The sequence below is a fragment of the Vanessa atalanta genome, chromosome 26 (assembly GCF_905147765.1).
Source record: "Vanessa atalanta chromosome 26, ilVanAtal1.2, whole genome shotgun sequence".
Classification (NCBI taxonomy): Eukaryota; Metazoa; Arthropoda; class Insecta; order Lepidoptera; family Nymphalidae; genus Vanessa; species Vanessa atalanta.
This window is the reverse complement of record NC_061896.1, coordinates 2,618,566-2,638,187: the sequence shown is the minus strand read 5'-3', so window position 1 is coordinate 2,638,187 and position 19,622 is coordinate 2,618,566. Positions and strand designations below refer to the sequence as shown.

At 31.8% G+C, this 19,622-nt stretch overlaps 1 protein-coding gene across 1 annotated transcript; it reads left to right on the top strand.

The window, feature by feature from the left end:
• The first annotated feature begins 638 nt into the window (after nt 1–638).
• Nucleotides 639–18,262, top strand: LOC125073928 (cofilin/actin-depolymerizing factor homolog). The gene is made up of 4 exons (XM_047685036.1): nt 639–802; nt 14,625–14,815; nt 16,939–17,070; nt 17,410–18,262. The coding sequence occupies exons 1-4, from the start codon at nt 800–802 to the stop codon at nt 17,528–17,530; spliced, it is 447 nt and encodes a 148-aa protein (XP_047540992.1). The 5' UTR covers nt 639–799; the 3' UTR covers nt 17,531–18,262.
• Nucleotides 18,263–19,622: the final 1,360 nt, after the last annotated feature.

Genomic DNA, 19,622 nt, shown 5'->3' with positions numbered 1-19,622 from the left:
CTATGTAACGAGTGTCGAGTAATTAATACTTCTGAGTAATATGCGATTTTAAAGCAATAAGCATTACAGAATTTAATAAAACATAATGAAAACAAACCGTTAATATAAGATAAGCTTAATGTTAATAAAGTGTTATAATCCAATCTTAGGTCATTTTCTACTTTATGATTGCTTCAATTATAATGTTTTCTTTACCCGCGAAAATTTGTATGTTCGTACCACTTTGCAGCAATATCCGCCAGTCCTTATATGGGCATTTATTGAATACTGAATGTCGATTGGTTAGAATTTTATCGTCATCAGTGACTCACTTTTCAAGTAGTAATCAAACGTGAAGTCTTAAAAATAGTTATATCTCTACGTTGTAAAGACTTATGCATTTTATCTTATCTTGCCGCACCCAAGCATCCTGTAAATAAATTTATCATTATAAATTCTGTAGTGATGTTGCAAATTACAACGGAGCTGCTAGTATTTTGAAAAGTTGTCGTCTTGTGTCAACTTCTTATTAAAAATAACCAATTCCAGTACCGAGTTTTAAATTGTTATTATTACTTTAAAACTTTAAAGTTATTTATTTATTACAATTAATCATTCCAAATTTTAGTTGTGAGTAATATAATTTATTTGAAATATAAAAGATAGTGTATTGATTCATTCGTACAATTTTGACACATGCGCTCATTGGTTGCCACAAAATAAGGTTTAGCCAACTGTCCGAATCAGTGTCGTTCCGGTCGCCGTTGTCGTGGAGTCGGTGAAGTTAGTGGTGGAATTTTTACGTGAATAACATCAAAAAATGGTAAGTTATGAAAATAAATTTTAGTGTTTCGTAACCGTGATGTGTTTTATATTATTGGAGAGTGTTGATGTATATCAAATTGACGCATTTACTAATATTTTCTGTGCACGACCGGTGCCGCCATCGGCCATATTTCGCACAACCCTTTGCCGACTTCGCACGCCTTTTCGACGAAATACTTGTCATCGTTCAGTGATTTTATGCCACGTGTTGTGTCCCTTATCCCGTTAATAACCGGGAGAGTCAATTATCAGTGATAATAAGTAGTTTTTATTGATATATCGTTGGCATTGGTGTTAAATTTCACGCATTTGAAAGGTTACGATACTTCACCGCCTTTTATGACGGGCTGTGTCGAGGTCCGTACACGGAGGCAGTTAATTTGCGTGATATACTAGTTATCAGTCGCCAGACTGCTAGAGGGCATCGAACCGACGAGGCAATGCTACGTCGCGCAGTCGCTTTGCCACTTGACCATATATGGTATAGCCGTCCGCCTGTCACATCCATTTTGAGTCTATTTTGGGGCGAATTCAGCACTGGGCGTCTCCTTTCCTTCCCTTACCCGCGTTATAAATACAAAAAGTTTATGACAGTGTCAAGGTTACTAGACAAATAAATCTTACATTTGTCAATACTATCGTTATAGTAATCGCATTGAATATTATTTTGATTTCCTTATTTGTCGTTCAATTAGGCGTCGTAACTTAATGATTCATATATTAGGATGAATCACGTATAGTTTTTTTTGTATCGTCAGACTTTCACTAAGGTTAGTCATTAATGTCGCTGACTCGCCGATGTGACGTACTGTCGGTCATAATATACATAATATATACGTACTAATTATAATACCGAGAATTCGAAACGAACAAAGTTCTTAATGATATAAAAGCTTTCTCTTTTATGACTTGGTCTGATGTATGACTAGTAGAACAGTTTAAATTTAATCCTTTTACCAATAAGAATTTCGATTTATAAAATTTATGATAAATTATTTGTTTAATTATAAGCTTTTTAGCTCAGCCACATAATCAGTAGTATAACTAATTAAATTATATAGCGTTTCTAAGATAATAATTAATGTGACAACTTTAACATTATATATAAATATCTATTATTTCACATATAATATAAAATATCAACCGAGGTGACATATTTTTCACCTTGTTGGTTTCTGTAACACTATACTTTCAATGATAATATATTATTAACATAATTTTATATATTTACATAGCAATTAATAGATTTTTTTTTTATTTCTTATAAGTATAAATGATTGTTTCTTAAATGCAAATAAAATTAATTATCAAGTCTAGCTGAAGTGCTGGTTGCCGATATCAACATTGTTGGTTTAAATCTAAACCTTAAGATCAATGGCAAAATCTTAGTTGGATATAAAAGTATTACTCAATAATTGTCAAAGAAATTACTGTGTAGGCAAATGTTGTACACACCTATAATTTAAGCTTTCGCTATGCATTTAAATAACTTTTAGTAAAATAATACAAATATTATTGACACTATAAATAAAGAAAGTAGATCAAAATCTTAATTTTTTATTATCATAATAAAATTACACACTACGAAGACATGTTTTAATGAATCCTACAAGTATATATATTACTGAATACGGACTGACAGTAAAGATTTTACATAATCTTATTGGATTTTCATTGACAATATTTTATGTAATTATAGGAATATGACTTACTTTAAATATTTTTAAGTCATTCTGTTGAGTGTTATTAACAGAAATAACATGTCAGTTGATATGTTTATATGTTGATATGACAGTTACAATCTTAAAAATAGTGATCTTAAATAAAAATAAAAAAAATGTTATTATTCAGCATTTTGTCCTTATGATGATAAATTAATAATTTACAGTAAATTCTTAATCTGTCTATACTTTAAATATGTAGATGTTTTTATTGTAATGCCTTAAAAGTAACTAGTTAACCAACATACATTAAACTTATACCAAACAATGTGTTTTGGAGAATGTTTTAGTATATAAAATTGTATAAGCAGCCGCGCTTCGTTTCACGCACTTTAAAATTAGACTATTTACATGTCAAGCCCGAATATCCTATTTTTTTTTTTAATAATAGATTAAACACAATAAAACAATCCCGACTAACTAGTGAATATTTCCTTTAAAATAACAAACATTTTCGCGGTCGAATCTCTATCGATACCTGAGTCACTGACCTGACGTCACTGAGGTTAACGACCGCTCGCCACCCTCCCGAAGTTCATCTCGTGGGGTGATTTTAATAAGGGATGTACTTGCGTGCCGTTTTGACGGTCAAGGGTGACTCATTTATACGAAATATTTAATATTCGTATATTGATACATATGTTATTGCTATTAACTTTTTATTGGATATTAATAAATCTGTAAGTAGTTTATTGAAGGTATTTTTTAAAGCATATAAATAATAATAGGCAAAGAACATACAATAAAATTCAGTAACTACTATTTTGTTGTTTTTTTTTTTACTTTTTTGACTGTGTTAAAAATGTCTGACATACAAATACATATTTATCTCGAATTTTCATTAAAGATTATGGTCGACCATTAAGCTTATAATAGTTACTTCTAAAACATCGACATAAATGATTTTAATAGTATTTATAAAATTACTATTATAATCATATTCGGTTCGGTGGTTTGGCTGTGAAAGAGTAATACACGAACAGACAGAGTTGCTTTCGTATTTATAATATTACTATAGATATATTACGTTTTTTTATCTGTGCTATTTATATGAGAATGCATAAATGTTATCTGTATTCATAGACGATAACAATCCATCCCCCATTGGACGTATCTTCCGGCCGTATCCCTAAAGGATTTCCTTGCTATCGATTAATTAATAACTGCATTTTTAATTAATGATAACGGCGTGTCTGTGCATTCTACATTGAAACTGCAGACTCGGCATGTTTCTATATATAATTTTGAACATTTAAATAATCATATAATTGTATTTTTTTCCCGTGATGGTCTAGAGGCAATAATGATGCCGGTCCCGTGTTGAATTCAATCTCCAAAGCAGGTCTTTAAATAAAATAGTTAAGTTTTCTGTTAAAGAATTCTCACTTGTAGCTCGGAGTCTTGTAATTGACAATAGTTAAAATACCGTTTCTCGGAAAGTACGAAAATCCGTTTTCCCTGCAACTGATCAGTTAGGTCGTGTCAGATTTTCTATAGTATAGAGGAAAGCAATAGCACACTCTTGTACTATATGTTCTGGCACACTCGGCTGGTCTCCCTTGAGAATAGCCGCCGTCAGGTGTGACCTCAATCGGTGAGGTCATTATCATTTTTATATGATTACGTAAACACCGTCTAATTCTCTAGCAAATGTCATCTATGTCTATACATATAATAAAATTGGAGTGTCTGTTTGTAATATTAAAATAATCGCTTTTTACTAAATGCAACAACACGGTACGTATACCAAAATATATTTTTTTACAATTTTTATCTGTTTGTCTGTGTGTTTGTTCAGGCTAATCTCTGGAACGGCCGTACCGATTTTGACTGGATTTTCACTGGCAGATAGCTGATGTAATAAGGAGTAACTAAGGCTACTTTTATTTGAAAATTATATCTAAAATAATAATATTGTTATTTTTTTAAGTGGCGGTCAAAGCTAGTGTCGAATATATATGTGTATTTTTATAATGTGTCTTCTAGGTTATGATATGGCACGTGTGATATTACGATCGTGGCTAAGGAAAAACACATTGACATTGCAAATTAATATCACTTTGGTTATTATTTAGTTAATATCTATTTACTGATCACGTACGTCGTGCTCGGTTGTAACGGAGCACGATGAGGAAACCTGCGTAGTGTCGATGTAAGTAATTCAGCCACGTGTGTTTCCACCCAATCGCTCCACGGCAGCGTGATAACATAAACTTATTTTCTTTACAGGGAGCGTAGGCCCAGTAAGACGACTAGTTCCGACTTTGTGTCTAGCTTATTTGTTGAAAAATCGATAGCTATGCGGATGAATTGCGCCATGTTTTGCATGCAACATAAACTCGAAACACGCTCGATCGGTGTTTTTTATCGATCTCTACATATTTGCACGTCTTTTAATATTTAAAACTATAACATGAAATTCACGCTTGTCAAACGTCAATAGTGTAATTTTCCGGGTCAATAACGAAGCGCAGCTACTTATATAATTATATTATATATTAAAATAAAACGATTTCCAAAACGCGTTGTATCTTCTGGTATGTGTTAATTTTATTATTGGTTCAGTCGTTATTTCAGTTAACTATGTTATACGTCTCACTTGTTAGTATATATATTTATATAAATAACTTTGTTTTAAAGTAACACTTAATTGAAATTAAATGTATAATCTTCCAATTTTTTATTGTTATAATGTTGTCGAATTAAACTTAAGGAGAACATTAAATCGATGTTAATTCTTCGGGCCTAGTCAGCGGTGGTTGATATCGTTTGTACAAACGACAAAATGTAAATGTAAACTTATCAACAATGATTGACGTATTGAGTAATTTCAGTTGCTTCGAAAAACGTCAAATGAACTTGTCTAGGTTTTACTGAAATATGTTTTAGCTATATGCAACAAGAATATAATCTTCTTGGATTTACTAAAACATTTTATTTCAGCGTGAGTACGTATTTCAATTATATTTTTTCAAATAAACTATAGAAATTTATAACTATTTTGTTGTTCACAGTATAATATTATATTATGTCGTCTGTAATAACTCTCGTTGCTCTTCTCATAATGGACCGACCAAAATTTACTAGACTTTACTTAAACTCGACACAGAGCAAAGTTCGTATTGTTAGCATAGAAGCGTACTTCACTTATAAATATAGGTACGTAGAATCGGTCTGCCTCAGACTGCCCTCTTCAAAGTACATGTCATTTTCAGTAGTATATTTATATAATATTATTCTTGTTAGGTAGACGTACTGACTAGTGTTTTTATTACGCACATCTATTAATTCATAATGGGAATCCAACTTACTACCAAGAAGGGTAAGCTATTTTAAATTGGATCGCTTGATGGCAAGCGGTTACAATCCATGGGCTTAGGGGTTGCAAGAAATATTAACCCTTACAAGGCCAATACCCCTCCAAATTGGTGGTGGGGCTTAGTTCCCAAGGTTGATGGCGCATAGATGATGTAAGGAATGGTTTAGTATTTCTTACAGGGCCATTGTCTATGGGCGGTGGAGACCACTTACTATCAGGTGGCCCATATGCTCGTCCGCCAACATACTACTACTAAAAAAAACTTCCAAAATAAGATGTTCCAAACTAAAACTTTATATATTTACATTTGTAATAATACTATACTTATTATTTCTAAAAAATAACTTGTTATCGCCCTCGGCTTCGCTCATGATTAAGGGTTTTTTTCCGTCAGATGCTAGGCTTAAAAAAGCATGTCCTTCCCTGGGTTTCAAGCTTGCTAAATACAAAATTTCATCAAATTCTGTTTAGTGGTTTGGCCGTGAAAGAGCAACAGACAGACAGGGTTACTTTCGCATTATATTAGTACTGATATCCCTTAGTTTCATTGTATTCTTTTAAAACATATTCGAACAAACAATCGGGACGGTTGTCCCGCCGTTTCCGTCATTAAATTTAACTTCTCTAGTCGCCGCCGGTCATAAATAACGGATGCTCGTTCTGACGTCTGTTTCAACGATACAGACATTGTTATATCTTATAGAATAATATTTGTGTAAGCTTGTTTATTCTATTATATGCTCAGATTATAAAAATATATCTGTAAGTTTTAATATATTCAGGTCTGAAGACTTGTGAAAAGATCTATCTTTAGATTAATTATCATTATTTACCCCGTGCTATAATACGCGAGCTATTGTTTGATCTTAGATCGTTAAAGATTTTTTTAACCATTTCCACCTAGTTGGGTGGTTTTAATGGCATTCAGTTGATAAGCTAAATTTTCTGACCACCATACAAACTAGTCTACTATTTACTTTTAAATAATACTCTATTTCATAACTCTCTTCGTTCCAAAATATTTTGTTATATATTGTATTATAGCTTAAATTATTTTGAATTGTTAGTAAAATATCATACTAAGCTTAACGATTTTTAAAGGTAATATAAGTGGTCTGGCTAAAAAAAGCGACTTCATCGATGTTTTTCAGTCAATGTCTAACAGAAAGAAATATCGAAGATACGATGGAACGATGAGTGGGCGCAGTCGGTCTCGTGTCGTCATACACATCTAATATTAACCCGCTTTTTATAAGTATTCGTAGATTCTAAGCCAATTAAATTATTTGCAAGATTTCTCGTTTTGAAAACGTCACTGGAGTCGTGTGATTAAATGTTCAAGAAATTCGTTCGAATCTTAAGATTTATTTCAAACAATGTATGATAAAAGTATTTCGTGTCGTGATTTAATTTAAAATAACAATATCTACCACATTTTTGTGTCTGTTAAGGCTCATTTAAAAAGTTATTTTAATTCTGCTTGAGAGATAATTTTTTTATTACCAAATTAAATATCAAACCACCAATGTTATAAATCCGCCACCCCGTCTTGTCTATCTGAAGGCGAACGAATTTCTATACGGTTTTTACTAATGGGCGCGTGATTCCTAAAGGTTTAAATGTATAATTACTCAATATTTTATTTTATTTAACAGAGTTATCTGTTAATTATCTAAAAAATTACGATAATCGCGAATTGTCGAAACATGCGCGCGTGGAGCTTTACTTGCGTGTGTGTGTTATAACGTTCATACAAGCATTTATGAGCCTACTTGAACAAGCCTTTGAATCGTCATGTTACACTGTTGAATTAAATGCAAAGCTGTCGCCAGTTCGAAAAGTAGATTCTATCGAGAACCGGACAGTAACTGGCAAGTTTCTCTCTTCCAACATTTTAATTAAAGAACAATTAGTTAAATATCGTGCCTAGATATTAGTATATACTAATCTTGTATTGAGTAATGTACCTTATATGGCAATGTTTCTTGACATGAGCTTTAAATTTTTATAATTATAAAATCGAATAGTTACATATATGTATTATCAAATTAATATTTTATAGTGTAAGGGACACGCGTGCGAAGTCGGGCCTGGTACCTAGTTAATTTATATCATTGAATAAGGAAATAAAGGAAAATCAATCTAGGCTTTGTAATCCGAGAATCTATGATCATCGTATAATGTTATAGTCTTCAATAGAGCGTAACGACAGTACAGGTATCATAGATACATTTGATAGTTGCCTTATATAACCTTGGCCAATAGTTTTGCTCAGTAGAAAATTTCTAGCTACAGTTAGCACGACTCGGGAGTTCTATGTTGTAAAACGATTTGTTTGTATTACATTCTAAGTGTAGAAATAAAGATAAATACATCACATGGGTGTTTATCATACAGCATCATAATTTAAGTTTTTAGAATATACGAGCGACCAGTCTCGGGCTTTACACAGGTGTTATATATAAATAAACAAAATTACATGATATAAAAATAATTTATACCTTATATCACTCAAAATAGTGTAGTAGTTTTCAATTGTAGAAACAAGTGAAAACAATTTTAGAATGTGATCATGTGGATCGGGGCTTACCCGTACATTCAAACAAATTTTACGTCTGTATAATATTATTTTAGATTCAATGATGCCGCCTGGTAATAAAATTTTGCAGACACACTTAAAGATACACATACAAATTAAAGATACACCAAAAGCACAGGCAACATGTCTGTGGAGACATTAATGTAAAAATAAAGTAAAGGAAAGTGTCTGTCGATATAATATATCAAACTGCCTGCTCGTCCCGACTTCGTACGGATAAAATTCTTATAAAGCTACCCACCTTTATGGTTTAAATTTCCAAAAATCGTTGCCCAAACTAACAAAAATAACGTAATACAAAAAGTTTTCATAAGAATCGGTAATTCGAAGGCATTTCATGTGTTTATTGCTTTAGCATAATCGAAATGATGCGTCTAATTGAAAATATCGCGATAAAACATCGTGATTAATCTTCATTTTAAAGTTCGCGTTGATAACGATAACAAACAATAATTATTAAATATCATTAATATTTGATGTTGCTTTTGTTATATAAGCTAAATAGTAAACGAAATATCATTAAAATGAACAGGACCCTAAGGTATAATGCTGTTTAAACCCAATGGGTGCCCCCGAAATCAAGAATCAGACTGATTCTTCGGCTTGAGACTGATGACTGATAACACCTTGTGGTTCTCGTACCGATATCAATACAATAAGATTACTTACAAGGATAAGCCTAAATGATGTTTAAAATCAAGCCGAGATGGCTCAGTGGTTAAAACACGTGAATTTTAACTGATGACCCCGTACATATTAAATACGTTTTTGACGTAAAACATTTTAACAATCGTGATTAAAAAGGAAAATTCTTCACGACAGAGAGAATCATAAAAATAATTAAATGCACTTACAATGTAATTATACACACAAACTTTTTTTTTTTGTTAAATATATTTACAGACCCCGATCTCAAGTGCTTCAACTATGCTAAGATAAAATAACAAAAATAAAATCGATTTAGCTTATGAGTGATATAAATACTTACAGAAGAATTATATTTAAAAGGCGTAAACTACCAACTCGTTGACGTTGGCGTACCAGCAGTAAATGTTCTAGCAAATATTTCCAGATGTTCTAGGTAATCGTTGCATTCGTGACAGCGTTGCCAACGCGCTGAATTTATGTAATACACGAGGATAATAAATGAGTACAATTATACTGAGATACGAAATTAATTATAATACACCACCTACCTTGCGATTTATTCGCTAGTCTCATTGTGGCTTACAGCTATGACGTATATATTTGACGACCTCCGTGGTCGAGTAGTGTGTACATCGGTTTTCATGGGTACGCCACTCCGAGGTCCCGGGTTCGATTCTCGGCCGAGTCGATTTAGAAAAAGTTCATTAGTTTTCTATGTTGTTTTGAGTTTGTGTGTATGTGGTACCGTCGTTACTTCTGATTTTCCATAACACAAGTGCTTTAGCTACTTACATTGGGATCAGAGTAATGTATGTGATGTTGTCCAATATTTATATTTATTTACATTTATATATTATATAGAAGTTAACTAACCTGCCCAGAATTAAAATGAACCAAAACTATTGATGTCTCAATCGTTGTAATTTGTAACATGATTATTTTATAACATAGATAAATATGATAGAAAATTTCATCTAGGGGATAATCGGTAGATGGAACCTGTGTGAATGACTCGTACTAAGTCGGGATTGGCAGCTATACCATATACCTACTATATATTACAATAAAACTGGTGTAGTGTAAATAGTAGAATTAAATCTGAATTTATGACGACAATTATGTATTCTGTACTAATCTGCGCCGAAGTTATAGTTAACACGTGTGCGCAAATAAAGATGAACTGTGTATTCCATTCATAGTTTGATGAAATATCGATCAAAGAGATCAGATAAATGCCCCCTGGAAGTTAACGTGAGTGTAAAACTGTACACTGGTCTTCTTGAACCAGAAAACAGAAGAAGATTAACTATAAGTATCAGAATAACCGAGTCGTCTTAGTTCGATCGATCGGTAAAAATCCCATCACAAAAATAGCGTACTGATAGAAATACCTTTAGTGATCTTTGTTAATTTACTTAGTGGTAGGGCTTTGTGCAAGCCCGCGTGGGTAGGTACTACCCACTCATCAGATATTCTACCGCCAAACAACAGTACTCAGTATTGTTGTGTTCCGGTTTGAAGGGTGAGTGAGCCAGTGTAACTACAGGCATAAGGGACATAACATCTTAGTCCCCAAGGTTGGTGGCGCGTTGGCGATGTAAGGAATGGTTTCTTACAGCGCCATTGCGCCACTTACCACCAGGTGGCTCATGAGCTCGATCTGAAAAACTTTTCACACTTTAACTTTAGTAAACTTAAATATTAATTCTTTGTGCGTAATACTTTTCTCGTACAATTTTCATGAAAAATTAATGTTATAATGAATGCTTTAATTCACGTATAATTTAGTTTTTGGCATACACCCAGAGACATGCAGAATTTTAATTATAAACACGGTTTAATTATAGACCTCGTGCCGTTTCTTGCAATTGAATTTTAGAATCAAGGATGAAGTTTAAACGAGAGGTCAAATTTATTTTTAGCGTTTTAATTCGGAAAATTTCAGATAACGTGATTGTAACACACATTACTAACCCTTAAACGTGGCGATTTGCTTACAGAAATTTATTATATATATATATATATAAGATGAAACGTCATTTTAATAATACACATTTAGAAATTTATTTTTTGTATTAGAATGTATATACCTATTTTAAATTATAAAGATGTCGCATATTAACTAAGGATTATTAGAAATCAATGATATTCTTGTTTTCTTGTATCAAGAAAACGCAGCTTTAGCTAAGCAGTTTGTTCAACCGCGAAAGGTTTTCTATTAATAATGACAAAAGTTATTTTGATGATAAAAACGTGCGTCGGGACAGATACAAAGCATCGAAATCGATGGTTATTGAAAGTTTAAAGATTCAAATATTTAGAAACAAAATATATAGTATAATAAGCGTTACGTATATAAAAGAGTAGAGGGCGGCAGAGGAGAAAGGGCTCGACTACATAAGATAGCGTCATGAATACGGTGTCTTTCTTACTCTCAACGCGCGCCAATATGGTCACATACAAATCTTTGGTCAAAAAATATTTACTGAAAATGAATCGAGTATTCGTATCGAGCTATATTCAAATTAACCGATAATATTGAACCTTCCAACACATGCGTCTTGAATACACACATCTCCTAGTTGGAAGCACGTGTGTGTACTTTATTTAGACGGACAATGTCTCGTTGCTATTTATAACACCCATGCGGGTGGGTACATCACCTAGACAATAAATCATGTATAAATGCACTGTAAATTTGTATGTATGTATACAGTTATGTACTATAGATTATTTTATTTATAAAACATTAAAACAGTAGTTGTTGCCCGCGGCGTAATTCGCGTTTTAGATGTTGGTAGTCGGGCGTTAGGTATAAGAAAGTAGCATAGGTCTTTATTTGGGGTTCAAGTTTCATACTAAATAACACGTAATTCGTTTCAATGGTTTGGCTGTGCTAGCTGAACAGATAGGCAGTTTCGTAATAAAATGTTACTGTAGATAAACAAGGATTATTATTAGAAAAAATATAGACGATATAATCATCACCTTACCTGCAAAAACAACGCTTAACAAACGAAAGTTATTACTAGATTATATTTATAAACAGGATTTCTCTATTGAAAATATTTTAGTCTTTTTTTATACAATTGAATATACTATAGTTCGATCTACATGTTGCTTAGTAGTGCTAAAATACATATACTAACTTGTATATTTGTTACCCGTAAACACACATACACTTAGTATTTTTCATTTTTTGATATATGGATATCCCTATGCTTTTCCAAGAGATATCGACCTCAATGCTGTGATAAAAATAACTCGCCCAAACTCGCTTGATTTTTATTAAATGAAATTTTGATGAAATCGGTAAATATATTGATTCGAATACTTTACAACTCTACCTAGTTAGGACGAAACGTAAATTTAATTATACTTTTTTTTTTTTTTAATTTCCATTAATGATTAAATTTTCTAATAAAAACATAACAATGATCATTATAATGTTGTCTTAGATTTTCGCGATTATTACACATTGAAATAAAACTAGTTTTTAACGGATTTAATCGCGTATATTAATTATTTTAACATCCCGACGTTTCGAGCACTTTGCAATGATCATTATACTCGTCGCAAATATCGTCAACAGTTGTACGCCACATATATAAAAACACGAATTGGGAATCTCCTCAAACCGACCTTGTCAAAATAATACTTAATTGTATATTAGCCCACTCGTCCATTAAACAGCAATACAGAGTATACATTTCCATAGGAAAAACTGACGTGTACGTAGAACAAAGACAAATCTCTATGATACCAATGAAGCTAAAACTAAACTTCGATTCAAATATCGTGGCCAGTATTGATAATATCAAGCTGCAAAGTTCAACGCCCAAAATGTCGTCTATTTTTAGTTCAACCGCAACGAGATTCTCTTTGACGTTCAAAAATTATTCCGGGCCGTGAAAACCGTCCCTATATCCTAATTACAGATGGTAAATACGATAGAAGGCATTTATATTCGAAACTAGTTCTCGCCCGCGTGGAGGTATTTGGGCTTAGGTATAAAACCATGTTTGATTCCTTGGAGTTCAAGGTTGTTTCATAGTTCCATCAAAATGAATTCAGTGGTTTAGCCGTAAGTACCAGATATATAGACAAAGCTATTCACACATTGTAACATTAATATACTTTTTTAATTCGACCTTTTTTATGCAACAGGTTAATGACCTATTTATCTGATGTCTGGCTAGCTATATTTAAAAAAACCAAGTACCGTATTAAGATGTACTATTTATCATTTGATGGAACAATAACAGTTGTTTATACGCTCGACATGTGTAAACAAATTACATTAGTTTGGATTCTATGCGCGGGGCTTCGATGTTTACGAAAATAGTTGAAATGTTACGGCAGCTGTTTGTCACATGAACGACGGATTGCGAACGAATTTAGTCTGACTGTGAGGACTTTGTACTCCTCTTTAACAATACAACAATAATATTTTTGACGTAGATTTTTTGTCCGTAAATATCGTAATTCATGGCTACCAAACTTATATATATATATATTGGAGAAAACATATAGTTTTACTTTCGCATGTATAACGATTATCTAGATTCGTGACGACTAACATACCTCAGCAAAGCTACGTTGTAAGAATAAACTTTATTAACATTTAAAGTTAAGTCAAGTTTCAAATTTGTTCTTTATATATCCACTTTCACGGACTATTGCTTTAGTCATGTATTTGACAAATTTAAAAACACTAAGTCATCAATCAAGCGATAACAATAAACCAGTAGCTAATTACGATGTAAATAAATTATTAGATATCTTTGAACGATAGGTGAAATATGTACTCGTTATCGTTTTCACTGTCAGGGATGTATAATATGTATAAATACGTAAATATGATCGTAATTACGTAATTTATATATTTGTCGGATTTAATAGGAGATTGGTTGTTTCCTATACTCTATTCCAACCATAACAGGAAAAAAGCCAAATAAACTGACATTTGACAGCAAATTGACGCGATATCATTGGTCGAGAACTTGATTAATCTATGATATTCACTATGGATTTGCGAAAAAATTGCGTTTTGAGCGTCGAGGAAATTTTTATCGGAATTATGGAGGCAAAATTAAAATTGAAATAAGTGGTTAAGCGCAATAGTGTTGTATTGTACATAATATATATTAATCATGAACTCTTAGTAGTGCTCAACATAGCTGAGTTATTAGCAAATCGCGTGAAATACGCAAATATAAGATTTGTTTATCATTTTTCCTACTTCTATTGGAATAGGTTATAGGTAAATATTTGTAATGATGCGGACACATGTGTACAGTTAGGTCTTTACGACATCGTATCGTAACTTCGTGAAGATCGCAAGTTTAAATACGGTCCAAGCTGAAGACAATTTACGGGTTGTGTTTTTATATATATATTCTATTCATACTTATGCCCTTTTCTCCCTTAACTGTTATTAATTTTTATTTTACAGCAAAAAAAGTAACAAAAAAACTAATATCACTATTGATTTCGATTAATTTTATAACAAATATTATTTTGTTCGTTCCAGGCGTCTGGTGTAACAGTTTCGGACGCTTGCAAAACTACGTACGAGGAAATCAAAAAAGATAAGAAACACCGCTATGTAGTTTTCTACATCAGGGACGAGAAGCAGATCGACGTTGAAACCGTCGGAGAACGTAACGCGGAGTACGACCAATTCCTTGAGGATTTGCAGAAGGGTGGCACCGGGGAGTGCAGGTGAGAAAAACTAAACTACATATATACAGTATTACATCATTGAACATAGTTATATTATGATTAATAAATTCACAAGGATATCAAAGCTTCTCCGAGCTGTATAAGTCGGAAAATAATGTTTATATATTAGAACCATTCCCATAAGCATATACATTACCCAGTAAAAGAATCCAAAAAAATGCTCTCATCATTTCTGAAAATATCCCGTAGTAACCACAAAGAAAATATTACTTTTTTAAAAGTTAATAATTAGAAAATTAAGATGCAATAAAAAATTTTTTTTTTTACTTTTGCACTCACTAACTTAATGTTCCTATTTATAATTAAATATTGTAGCTTATTCTGTTTTGGATCATTTTTGTTGAGCTACTTCCAATTACGTCTTTAAAATTAACTAAAACACACCTATAGTATGAATATACTATGCTGAATAGCAAGAATCGTATTTGTGTGTTCAGATTTGAATGGTGAATGTACCAATGTAACTGCAGGTCAGTGACATTCGGCGAAGCGAACAGCGATGAATCTGTTTGAGGCACTAGAAATCATATCTATTAGGTCTCTTGTGGTACATATTAACAAGGGGGGGATTGTTCATGTTATGGGTGTTTCGGCCTGCAGTGAACAGTCACTATAGTAAAAAGTGAATTATGAATTGACATACTTATTAATTAATGTTCTAATTGAACATAATTATTAGTATAATTGCTAGTTATTTTGCTTGAACTTAATGTTAATGCTGAAACGAAAATGTACAATCTCTTTACAATTAAAAGCAAAATGAAATATGTCTTTTATTGTCAAATGACTTAAATACAGATTAATTAAGCAAATAGATGTTTAATATTGATTACTATAATGTTATTCGAGGATGGAGGTTATTTTCCTTATTCATATTGAGTCAGAAGATCCATGTTAAAATCACAGTCGTAATATTCGGTTGAAATTATTGCTGTGTTTATTTAAAATACAATCAATTATTATTAAACTAGCGACCCGCCCCGGCTTAGCACGGGTGCAATGTGGGTTACAACTAAGAGATAGAAATATACCATCAAGACTTCTTTGAAGATCTTTTTAAGGTGTACAACACTTTAGTACATTATTTTGATCTGTCTCGTAGGGTTCGGCACACGTTTGCAATTTAAGCACATAAAATGTGTTTATTTACGACATCACAATAGAAACCTCTAAATTTATCAGTATTTCTCAACGATAAAATGCATGTGTGATACATATAAACCTTTCTCTCGAATAACTCTATCAAGAAAAAAAACCGCATCAAAATCCGTTGCGTAGTTTTTAAAGTCTAAGCATACATAGGGACAGACAGCGGGAAGCGACTTTGTTTTATACTATGTAAAGATATTAACATTACTATGCACAAGTTGACTATTTTTTTTTTATATAATTTGCTATATTTATTATTATAATCACATTTAAATAGACAAAGTCATATTTAAATAATATTTATATACAAATTAATTTTTTTCGTATTTAAACAGCAATATAAATAAAAGGTATTTTTATACTCTTACATGCTCTGACCTACTTGCAATCTAAAAACATCGAAATGAAATATGTGTATTATCCAGTTTAATAAACATAAGCTATTAATAATTTACTCATTATTTCCTACTATGACCATGTCCGATCGAACTAGACCTATTGATTAAACGTGAATTAATCAAAATGTCCATTAAAAGAAACAAATAAGGATTAAAATTAAGTCAAACCCCTACTGTTATAGAAGCACATCTATTTTTTTATTATTCACAATTTATTATAAATAGATTAATATTTTAATTGCAAGTATGAGGAAAGATATGTTCCTGTAGTCTGTAGTTGGGTGTTAATATTAATACTTTATATATAAATAAATAAATAAATAAAACTAGGTATAAGATACAAATTATTATCAATACTAATAACTGACTAATGTATAAAAGTACAGTGTGCTACAAACAAAAATCTTGACTTTGTAAAATACAAAAAATATAAACTGTTACTGGTTACTGAGATGTTGTAATGTTTTATCACAAAACCAATCCACGGTGGACGGTAGAGATAAGTACATATATTGAATAGTAATGTAAATTATTTTCATGTATTTCATTTTCCAGATATGGTCTCTTCGACTTTGAATACACGCATCAGTGTCAAGGCACGTCGGAGGCGAGCAAGAAACAGAAGTTGTTCCTCATGTCGTGGTGCCCAGACACCGCCAAGGTCAAGAAGAAGATGTTGTACTCTAGGTGAGAAAAATGTTTAAATGCCAACAAAATTCACAAACAAAATCAATCTTGATAAATCAAATGATATAAAAATCATTTATTCAACATAGAAACATTAGGCATATTTATTGATTGTGACTTTAATAACTTCTACCAGTTCGGAATTCAAAATACCCTGACCTAAGAAAAAAGACACTCGGCTCAATAAAATAAGATAAATTTAATCTCATTGCATTCAAACAAGTAAACATGTGTCAAATAATCTTGATACTCACAAACTGGCATATATACTTATCTTTCCATTGTATTAAAAACACTTATTATTGTCAAAGCTAAATATAACGAATGATAATGTTACAGCTCCTTTGACGCCCTGAAGAAGTCACTGGTCGGTGTACAGAAGTACATCCAGGCGACTGACCTCTCCGAGGCCTCCCAAGAGGCCGTCGAGGAGAAGCTTCGCGCCACCGACCGCCAATAAGCATTTAATATCAAACGTCGCATCGCAGGCAACATCACGATGTACAGTCGAGCAAAACGTTGAATGCAAAAAATCGCTCGAAATATACTCCAAAAATAAATTCCAATGGGACATACGACATGATCTCAAATAAGTAATTGAGTATTATTGAACTATTATTTGTAAAATATATGACTCGATAGTATTAAAAAATTAGTCATTTTTATAACGATTGTTAATCAATATCCGTTGACGATTTTGCTTGTCTGTGCACATTCAATACAGATAATTTTATACTTTGAAGGTCGCGATGTGGCTCTGGTTCTATTATATAATTTATCCTTAAGCTTTCCGATGAGCGGTCATCAGTCGGCATTTTGTACAGATATAGTGAATTAAACTATATTACGATGGACCGACGCGCGATAAATAGCATAAGGGATGTTTATGTAATAATTTAAATTATACTAATTATTATATATATTTTTCCTATAAAATAACTAAAGAGTAAGTTAAGCTCAAACTAAATTAAATTCAGTGGCGCGTGTGCGTGATTTTTTTATTGAAATAAAGGTTAAATACCAATCAGCTTTTATACTTAGATGTAAAAATAAATGTTCATATGAACGCCTAGTTTTCATTTGGAAATCAGTGTGCTAATGTGCAGTTAGCTTGTAAATTCAGCTCGGACCCAGCGGGCGGAGTAAGTATTTTGTAACCAACTTATCCAGAAATACACTTGATATAAGTGAACATTGGTGTTTTCATTCTATTTGTATCCTTTTACCCTTTTTGACACTCGAGAGATATAAAAACAGATTTATTCACAGAAGTTAAAGAACTCGGACTTCTATAATCATGGGTAAATAAAAGTGCTAAGAAGTACTTTCATTGATTGAAATAAAAAAGATGTGTAAGTCCGCAGTTTGTAAATAATTTCAACACTTATTAGGCGACACGAGGTATACAACTTCGAGATTGTATTATATATATACATTTATAATAAATATAAATAAATAAATAACTATAAAATAAACAATCTGAATAGTTAACTCAAAAGTGCAATAGAATTTTTCCATTATACTCTAATATGCAAAAATAATACTAATATATAAAAATCAACCTTAAAAAAATTGGTCACATAAAATAACAAAATATAATACTCCTCTTATTCATACTTGATTGCTTAGACTGAAATGAGTTATGTTATAATGAAAATGTACTATTGCTGTGTTAATCAAAATCTAAATTTACTTTGTTCTAGGAGGCTTTTACATGCGCTTTTGAATCGCCATTTAACAAACTATATTAAGCGCAGCACAGACCACAATGTCTTCTCCCTCCCTATCCCTCCTTTTGAGGAAATGAGTTGGAACTTAAACCATGCTGCTGCAATACAGTTTATTGGATACTCTTAGCAGTTTCCATTCGATATGTGCAAGTTTCCTCTCGAAATTTACCTTCACACGAGATTAATTATAAAGACACTTGTTGAAACCAGTCATCGATTAAGATTCGATTTGTTCTGACAACTTTCTGTTATTCTTTTTTTTTAACTTCATTCTTGCCTGTTTCATTCCTTATTAAACATAAAGAAGGAAGTATTTTTTAGTGTGTGCATGGAACAGCGTAGTCTTACAGTTGGTAATGTTGCTAACATTTGCATGTTAGTAAATATAAAATAAAAAAACATTTTTGAAGTTATGAAAACATTTAATAAAACGCATGGCAACATTACTGCTATCACAATAACTACAGATCACGAATTACTAACTACTTTTTAGCAACAATAATGATTTCAAAAGTTTGATTAAATTACCATCACTACATAGAGAATTAGGTACGTGACATCATATTTTTATTTTGGAAAATTAATGATACATTGATATCCTCTCTTTTAAGGGTAATTCATTTTACATTTAAAATATTTTGCTGTTATTTTCTATATACTAAATACTTGACTCATGGAAATTTAGAGAAGTATGTTTTTAATTTTCTTACCATTAAACACTTTCAAGACATTTTTTTTTTCATATTTAGTAATACAGAAAATATTTTATGCACTATGTAATTACTAATACAATATAATAAAATGTTCTAAATTAGGTATCAA

What these genes read in the sequence shown, in the direction of transcription:
- LOC125073928 (XM_047685036.1), top strand. An exon ending in GGTGGCACCGGGGAGTGCAG is followed by an intron (nt 14,816 to 16,938) that starts GTGAGAAAAACT and finishes TTCATTTTCCAG; the next exon opens with ATATGGTCTCTTCGACTTTG. An exon ending in AAGAAGATGTTGTACTCTAG is followed by an intron (nt 17,071 to 17,409) that starts GTGAGAAAAATG and finishes ATAATGTTACAG; the next exon opens with CTCCTTTGACGCCCTGAAGA.